Source organism: Theropithecus gelada, chromosome 8 (genome assembly GCF_003255815.1).
Source record: "Theropithecus gelada isolate Dixy chromosome 8, Tgel_1.0, whole genome shotgun sequence".
Classification (NCBI taxonomy): Eukaryota; Metazoa; Chordata; class Mammalia; order Primates; family Cercopithecidae; genus Theropithecus; species Theropithecus gelada.
Window position 1 is genome coordinate 72273217 of NC_037676.1, and position 8838 is coordinate 72282054.

At 42.6% G+C, this 8838-nt stretch overlaps 1 protein-coding gene across 2 annotated transcripts; it reads right to left on the reverse strand.

The window, feature by feature from the left end:
* Positions 1-3126: 3126 nt before the first annotated feature.
* LOC112630223 (NADH dehydrogenase [ubiquinone] 1 alpha subcomplex subunit 5) lies at positions 3127-4040 on the reverse strand. Of its 2 annotated transcripts, XM_025394353.1 has the most exons (2): positions 3962-4034; positions 3127-3853 (listed from the first exon to the last, which is right to left on the reverse strand). In XM_025394353.1, the coding sequence occupies exons 1-2, from the start codon at positions 4032-4034 to the stop codon at positions 3684-3686; spliced, it is 243 nt and encodes an 80-aa protein (XP_025250138.1). In that variant the 3' UTR covers positions 3127-3683. The 2 variants fall into 2 exon arrangements, with proteins under 2 accessions (XP_025250138.1, XP_025250137.1); XM_025394352.1 differs by having other exon boundaries at positions 3413-4040.
* Between the last annotated feature and the right edge of the window lie 4798 nt (positions 4041-8838).

Sequence of the window (8838 nt, forward strand, 5' to 3'; positions counted from 1 at the left end):
CTGGAGTGCAGTGGCCAGATCTCAGCTCACTGCAAGCTCCGCCTCCCGGGTTCACGCCATTCTCCTGCCTCAGCCTCCCGAGTAGCTGGGACTACAGGCGCCCGCCACCTCACCCGGCTAGTTTTTTGTATTTTTTTAGTAGAGACGGGGTTTCACCGTGTTAGCCAGGATGGTCTCGATCTCCTGACCTCGTGATCCACCCGTCTCGGCCTCCCAAAGTGCTGGGATTACAGGCTTGAGCCACCGCGCCCGGCCGGCAAAAATTGCAATTCTTTTGTTGTAAAATTTTCAACTACAAAGACCCAGGGACGGATGCTAATAGCTTTTTCTCTTAGAGGATGCCATAAGGTATTGTCCTCTTCTACTACTCTGCATGAAATACAACTCAAAATTAAAAATGTCACAGTGAGAACTTCCTAGACTCTGATTTGGAGTGATTACTTAGATTTCATTCCTCTTTATTGCTCTATATGGCCCTGTCAAGTAAACCAAAACACACATGTGACAGTGTCTGAAAAAATGCAGTTATTGTTTCTTCGGAAGGATATACAGCCCTCATCGGGTAGCTCGATCTTTCACCTAGTTTGGTCTGGCACAGAAATTAACTCCATTTTACAGCTCATCACACTCAGCACATGCTCCAACAAATGGATTCGTGTGTCCAGAGACCAGTAAAATCCCTGCCTCTCTTGGGAATTCTGCTACAGCATTTGTTCTAGGACATTAATGGATGTCCTAACCAGTCCATGTTTTCTAAGGCAATGACAACTCAAGGTCACACTCTTAAAATGAGGCATGTTCAATATAATGACTACAAAAATCGTACATACGCAACACACAGAGATTTCTGGTGGTGTCCATCATACATACTGTTTCTTTTTCCAATATGAAATTTAATGAGGATTCTTATTCTAAGAGGCATTTTAAAAATCAACAAATCAATTTCTAGTAAGCAGCCTTTTGTGTGAGTTAGAGAAAATGTTCAATCAGTGCCCAGTGTTTGCTCAGAGGCATTGCAGGGAATGTAACTAGAAATGCGTACCAGATGAGTGATGAAGAAATGGTCAAGATTACATGTTCTCTCTAAACTTATACCCCAAGCCAAAAAGACACATTTAACTGTAATTGCTACTAACATTCTTCAAACTGTGTATCACCAACTGTCTGAAATTCTTTTAGGCAAAATATTTTCAGTGTTTTTGGGGAGGTTTGTCCAGTGAATTAAATTGCTCAATAAGACTGAAGAATGTATGCATTTTAGGGACAAATTATGATTTTGAAAAGAAAAAGGAAAAATGACTAGAATGAAGGGGAAAACAGGCTGGGCGCAGTGGCTCACGTCTGGAATCCCAGCACTTTGAGAGGCCGAGGCGGGCAGATCCCTTGAGATCAGGAGTTTGAGACCAGCCTTGGCAACATGGCAAAACCCTGTCTCTACTAAAAATACAAAAATTAGCGGGGCATGGTGGCACATGCCTGTAATCCCAGCTACTTGGGAGGCTGAGGCGTGAGAATTGCTTGAACCCAGGAGGCAGAGGTTGCAGTGAGCAGGGATTGCACCACTGCACTCCAGCCTGGGTGACAGAAAGCTACTCCATCTAAAAAAAAAAAAAAAAAAGAAGGGGAAAACAAACAAATGGGAAAGGAAAACACAATCTGGAATTTGAGAGAATGTGCTAGAAAAATTGTACAGTAAATCATAGAAAGTTTTTCAACTGTAGTCTTAGGAGGGAGGTGAGAGGATCACTTGAGCCCGGGAGTTCAAGGCTGTAGTAAGCTCTGATTGCACCACTATGCTACAGCCTCTGTTGTAGGCAATACGGGTTCTTGTCACACAACCAGGAAAGATCAGGCTCGCAGACACTTTGAAGGGTGAGGAGGTTATAGAATTCATTGAGTAAAAAGGAAACAGCAAAGTGAGAGGGGTTCCTGTTAATAGGCCCCCATCTCGCAGAATGAATCCCAGGTTACCACACAGGACTAGGCTCCCCACTAGCTGAGAGCCTCAGAAACTTCTCAAGGCCCCACCCTGTCTCCCAATGTGCAGGCCAGTTGGAGATTCTCTGGGGAGCCTTTTTTATTTGGCTGTCTCACCTGCAGGCTATGCAACACAGTGAGACTTGACTCCATCTTTCTTTTTTTTTTTTTTTTTGAGACGGAGTCTTGCTCTGTCACCCAGGTTGGAGTGCAATGGCACAAACTCCGCTCACCGCAACCTCCGCCTCCTGGGTTCAATCGATTCTCCTGCCTTAGCCTCCGGAGTAGCTGGGATTACAGGCATGCACCACCATGCCCGGCTAATTTTTGGTATTTTTAGTAGAGATGGGGTTTCACCATGTTGGCCAGGCTGATCTTGAACTCCTGACCTCGTGATCTGCCTGCCTTGGCCTCCCAAAGTGCTGAGATTACAGTCATGAGCCACTGTGCTAGCCCTTTTTTTTTTTTTTTTTTTTTTTTTTTTGAGACGAGTCTCACTCTGTCATCAGGCTGGAGTGCAGTGGCAAGATCTCAGCTCACTGCAACCTCCACCTCCCAGGTTCGTGCTGTTCTCCTGCCTCAGCCTCCCAAGTAGCTGGGACCGCAGGCACCCACCACCACACTGGCTAATTTTTGTATTTTTAGTAGAGATGGGGTTTCACCATGTTGACCAGGCTGGTCTCAAGTGCCTGACCTCTCAAGTGATCCACCTGCCTCGGCCTCCCAAAGTGCTGGATTACAGGTGTGAGCCACTGTGCCCAGCCCGTATCTTTCTTTTTTAATACTTATTCAAAGCAAAATAATATGTGAACATGATTTTAAAAGTCATGTAGAGTTAATAGTATTATAACAGTGTCAAATGCCTGGTTTTGATAATGTTCTATGGTTAGGTAACATGTTATCACTGGGCAAAATGAGATGAATGGTACATGAGAACCCCCTGTAATATTTTTGAAACTTCTTGTTTAGGCTTACAGTGTTTCAAAATAACAACTATTTAAAAACTCACATAATTTTACAAAGTTTATAACAAAAACTTGGCAGATCCTCATCCTAGCATTCGCCATTGTTTTTTTCTCTCTCTTTTCTTTCTTCCTTCTTTTTTTCCTCCTTTTCTTCCTTTCTTCTCTGTTCTTTCTTTTTTTTTTTTAATCCAACATATAATTATATATTTAAGTTTTATTTTACATATATAAGATCACAGCTAAGGAGGTTAACCATAATTTCAAATTTTATCACCAGTCACTTGTGCCATTTTATCACATTTGAAAATACTCACTCGTATTATTTACTTCAAACAGTGATCTATAAATTTGTTTAGACTATATTAAGGACCTTTTCTTCTTCAGGATAACTTAAAAAAAATTAAATGACGTATTGAACATACTACTGAAGAAACTTTACTTTTCAATTATAGTCTCTGTATTGAAGATCTGTAGGAATTTTTCTTTAATAATTTTCAAATCTTCCCATGACCTCTCCGTTCATAGAAATATCATCTTTGAAATAATTTGTGTGAATACTTTATAAATCAAAAATGGATTCACATGACCGTATTACCATAATCACCAATTTTAACAGTCTCCTAGATATTTTCTATATCACTTTTCTTGATTATAAAATGTCAGTAAGATGAAAACACTCTTAATATAACAGTATATTTAATTACATCAGTTTCCCATCAACACATCAACGTCACTTAATAATTATATTGGCCATTTCCACTGATCGGCAGGAGGCTCTTCCACTAATGGCTCCCATGGTTTCCAGTCCCTCATTTTTCTTGCCAGAATTAGTTCATGTTCAGCCTGAAGAATCACCTCTTCTAATTGACCACCTTGAAGTTGGTCTTCTAATTTTTTAACATCTGGTTCCGCTTTAACCATAGCCAGCTTCTCATTTGTAATCTGTTCTGTATACTTTCTATATGCTGCATTTTTAGGGATTTCCGCAAGAACATCAAGAATCTTTGTGTACAATATACTTAGCCTCTCGTGTGGAGTATTGCACACAGCCAATCCCACAAGGCCAGTGGTCTTCTTCAGTACACCCGCCATGACAGCCTCTGTTCTTTCTTTTACTACTGGTAAGCTGTGAGGCTATTGTTGATTCATATTCTCCCTAAAGAAACTATCAGCAATAGCTAGCACCAAATTTGTAAATAATTTGTATATACCACCATTTATTTTCTTTTCAGATTTAATTGTTAACTCTTGCCGTCCTACTATGGAAGATGAGGCCCTCATACCTCCCAGGTTCCACATGTATTATCCCTTCCCTCTATCCTCACAGTATATTAATATCATCCTTTCAGTTTTATCAGTATTACTCATTGTTTGTTGTTATGGCAGCACATATTATTCCTAGATGAGCTAAATAGTATACTGGTTACAGCTATGGCATACTTTCCCTTTCCTGTACCATTTCTCTCTCTTTTTTGCTTTACTTTTTTTTTTTTTTTGAGACGGAGTCTCGCGCTGTGTCACCCAGGCTGGAGTGCAGTGGCGCGATCTCGGCTCACTGCAAGCTCCGCCTCCCAGGTTCAGGCCATTCTCCTGCCTCAGCCTCCGAGTAGCTGGGACTACAGGCGCCCGCCACCACGCCCGGCTAGTTTTTTGTATTTTTAGTAAAGACGGGGTTTCACCATGTTAGCCAGGATGGTCTCGATCTCCTGACCTCGTGATCCGCCCGCCTCGGCCTCCCAAAGTGCTGGGATTACAGGCTTGAGCCACCGCGCCCGGCCTTTGCTTTACTTTTTAAAAATTCTTTTTTATTTTACTTTTTATTTGTTACCACTTCTCTTTATCCTGGGAGTTCATAATTGTCTTCCTTTTTGGCTGGTGTTTGCTTGCCTAGTTTTCTGTGGGTTTCTTCCTCTCTTCCTTCCTTACGCCTTGAGGTGCCTCCGTCCTGCTCTGGTTTGGACTGCTTGCTCTCTGGCCTGGGGCATAGTCATCATCCTGTGACTTCTCCTGCCATTATTCTGGGATGCAAACATCTGTGTTGTGTCCTCTGTTTCCTGGGTCCTATGACTTCCTTTTTTTTTTTTTTTTTTTTTGGTTTTTGGTTTTTGACTTTTTTGTAGTGAAACATCCTCCAGAAGCTTTCTAAAAAAGGGCCTATGAATATATTGTGGGGTGAGTGGGTGGGAGATGCATTCGTCCATTTTCACGTTGCCAATAAAGACATACCCAAGACTGGGTGATTTATAAAAGCAAGAAGTCTGATGGACTTACAGTTCCACATGGCTAGGGAGGCCTTGCAATCTTGGTGGAAGGCAAGGAGGAGCAAGTCATGTCTTACATGGATGGCAGCAGGCAAGATAAAGAGCTTGTCCAGGGGAACTCCTCTTTATAAAACCATCAGATCTCATGAGACTTATTCACTATTATGAGAACAGCATGGGAAACACTTGCCCCCATGATTCAATTACCTCTCACTGGGTCCCTCCTACAACACATGGGAATTCAAGATGAGATTTGGGTAGGGACACAGCCAAACCATATCAGGGGGTTATAATTCCTTTTAGATATGGGGTCTTCTGGATTAAACCTTTTTTTCTCTCCCATTTTCCACTTATTTGTGTTTGTTAATGTTGTTGTTGTTATACTTTCTGTGATTTCCTCAATTTCATCTTCTATCCTACCAACTGTGCTATTAAAAAATTTTGTTTTTGCTGTTATATTTTTAATTTCCAAGGGGTTTTTGTCCTCTGTTTACTGTTATATATACCCCTGTTCTTGTTTCATGAATGCAAGATCTTCTAGTATGTCTCTGAAGGTCTGAGAGTTTATTTTTAAAGTTTTCTCATACTCCCTATACTGTCTCTATTTTTCTTTCTATTTCCTTTTTTTTTTTTTTTTGCAGTGGGGGGATGGAATCTCACTCTGTTGCCTAGTGAGGGGTACAGTGAAATGATCTCAACTCACAGCAATCTCCACCTCCCAAGTTCAAACAATTCTCCTGCCTCAGCCTCCCAAGTAGCTGTGACTACCGATGTGCACCACCATGTCTGGCTAATTTTTTTTGTATTTTTAGTAGAGACGGGGTTTCACCATGTTGACCAGGCTGTTCTCGAACTCCTGACCTCAGGTGATCCACCCATCTTGGCCTCCTAAAGTGCTGGGATAATAGGCGTGAGCCACTGCTCCTGGCCCTATTTCCTTATTTTGGTCTCTGTCTGGTATATTGGAGGCTTTTCTCAAATGTTGGTGATCCTTGTTGGGGATGCTTTTTGGCATGTTCTCTTCACTCTCAGGTGGGCCCTGGATGCACACATTGGGGATGAAATCTGTGGGTCTGACTGCTCCTTATACAACTTCTAACCAATTATCCTAATTTCCTCCCCACCCACACTCTCGTTTTCAGAAGAAATTGATGTCTCTTTTCCTGAGCCATCCTGAGGTCTGTAGTGGGAATTCTCTTGGTTCTTGTCAAATTCCCCACCAACTCAGGGGAGTCAGGTCTCTCATGTTGGCTAAATCAGTTAACACTTGGCCATCCGCTTCCAGCCTTCTACAAAAAACGAGATTGAAATCTCTCATCTACTCTCATTTCTTTTCCCTTTGGTTTTATAGGTTTCTCCTTTTTTAAGCCTTTTAGTATCATTTCACTTGGATTTCACGAGGGAACAGATATAAACAACTGGGTTCTGTTTCCCCCGGACCTTCCAAACCAAGCAATTCAAATACAGCAGACCTCTCTTACGGAATTTACATTTTTGTGCTAACATGTGTAGTACTCAGATCTTTATCACACCTGATTCCAGAATTTTGATGATAAAGGCAAAAGAAACCCTTAGATTTCACAACTGCTTGGCTTCTTTTCTCTCCCATGGTTTCCCATATATCCTGAGTCAGCCTTTCTAGAACAACGGCATAATGAGACTTCTTCTTTTTTCTTAAATATTATCTTTTCAGGTCTCCAAAATTCTATTCACAATGTTTGCCTTCCATAAAGCCTTCCTCCATTCCAGCTGCATCCTGTCCCAATCCTTCTCGTTCACTGTAACTCACTAGTTGTATATTGGATGTATATTTCATGTTCATGCTATTTATACATCAGGTATACTTCCCATAACTCACAGCCCTCCTTCACTCCCAAGGGATAATAGACCATCAGAGAGAGGTTATTTTATTGTATTATTTTGTTTTGAGATGGAGCCTCACTCTGTCACCCAGGCTGGAGTGCAGTGGCACCATCTCAGATCACTGCAACCTCTGCCTCCTAGGGTTCAAGCAATTCTCCCTGCCTCAGCCTCCCAAGTAGCTGAGATTACAGGTGCCTGCCACCATGCCCAGCTAATTTTTGTATTTTTTTAGTAGAGATGGGGTTTCACCATGCTGGCCTGGCTGGTCTTGAACTCCTGACCTCAGGTGATTCACCTGCCTCGGCCTCCCAAAGTGCTGGGATTACAGGCGTGAGCCACTGTGAATGGCCTGGTGATTCATTTTAAATTAATCCATTCGAGAGTGGGATTCCTGAGGATGTATGCCTTCTAATTTTATGGGGAAAAGTTAGAACTAATTTCCCAGAGAAAGTGAAGGTTAACCTGAGATTTAAGGAGTTTAGCTAGGTGAAGTGTGGTGACCCAGGTAGAGTAAATTATCTCCCTATACATCCCTTGATCCCTGTAACAGTAGTCAGGGGACATTCCTATTAATGATGGTTCAAATGCAGTGAGTATGAGGCAAGGCATGCTGGCTCATGCAAATAATTCCAGCACTTTGGGAGGCAGAGATAAGAGGATTGCTTGGGTCCAGGAATTCAGGACCAGCCTGGGCAACATAGTGAGACTCTGTCTGTAAAAAAAATAAAAAATTAGCTGGTTATGGCAGTGCATGCCTGTAGTCCCAGCTACTCTGGAGGCTGAGGCAGAAGGATAACTTGAGCCCAGGAGGTTGAGGCTGCAGTGAGCCATGTTCATGCCACTGCACTCCAGCCTGGGTGACAGAGCAAGACTCTGTCTCAAAAAATAAAAATTAGGCCAGGCGCGGTGGCTCACACCTGTAATCCTAGCACTTTGGGAGGCCGAGGTGGGCAGATCATGAGGTCAGGAGATAGACACCATCCCAGCTAACACAGTGAAACCCCATCTCTACTAAAAATACAAAAAATTAGTCGGTCATGGTGGTGGGTGCCTGTAGTCCCAGTTACTTGGGAGGCTGAGGCGGGAGAATGGCATGAACCTGGGAGGCGGGGCTTGCAGTGAGCCGAGATCACACTGCTGCACTACAGCTTGGGCCACAGAGCAAGGCTGTCTCAAAAAAAATAAAAAAATAAATATTAAAAATGCAGTGAGTATGAGAAGCAGCCTATTGCTATGCACGGCAATTGATGCATAGGTTTTACTCCTAGCTATAGCTTTTGCTCAAGCAGAAAGTAGCACACACAAGTGGGCAGGTTATGTATATATATATATTTCGAGACAGGGGCTTACTCTGTCACCCAGGTTGAATGCAGAGTACAGTGGCATGATCTCAGCTCGCTGCAACCTCTGCCTCCTGGGCTCAAATGATCTTCCCACCTCAGCCTCCTGAGTAGCTGGGACTGCAGGTACTTGCCACCACGCCCGCCTAGTTTCTGTAGTTTTAGTAGATAAGGGTTTTTGCCATGTTGCCCAGGCTGGTCTTGAAGTCCTGGGCTCAAGCTATCCATCCTCCTCAGCCTCCCAAAGTGCTGGGATTACAAATGTGAACTACTAAGCTTGGCCTAAATATATATATTTAATACATACAAATATATATTATACATATTCTAATCTATCAAGGAACCAACGTGAGAAGTATAAGAGCCAGTCTCTTACATTCAAGAAGGTTATGCAGTTGTGAAGATGTACAGGGGAGTCAGACTTAGGAAAGT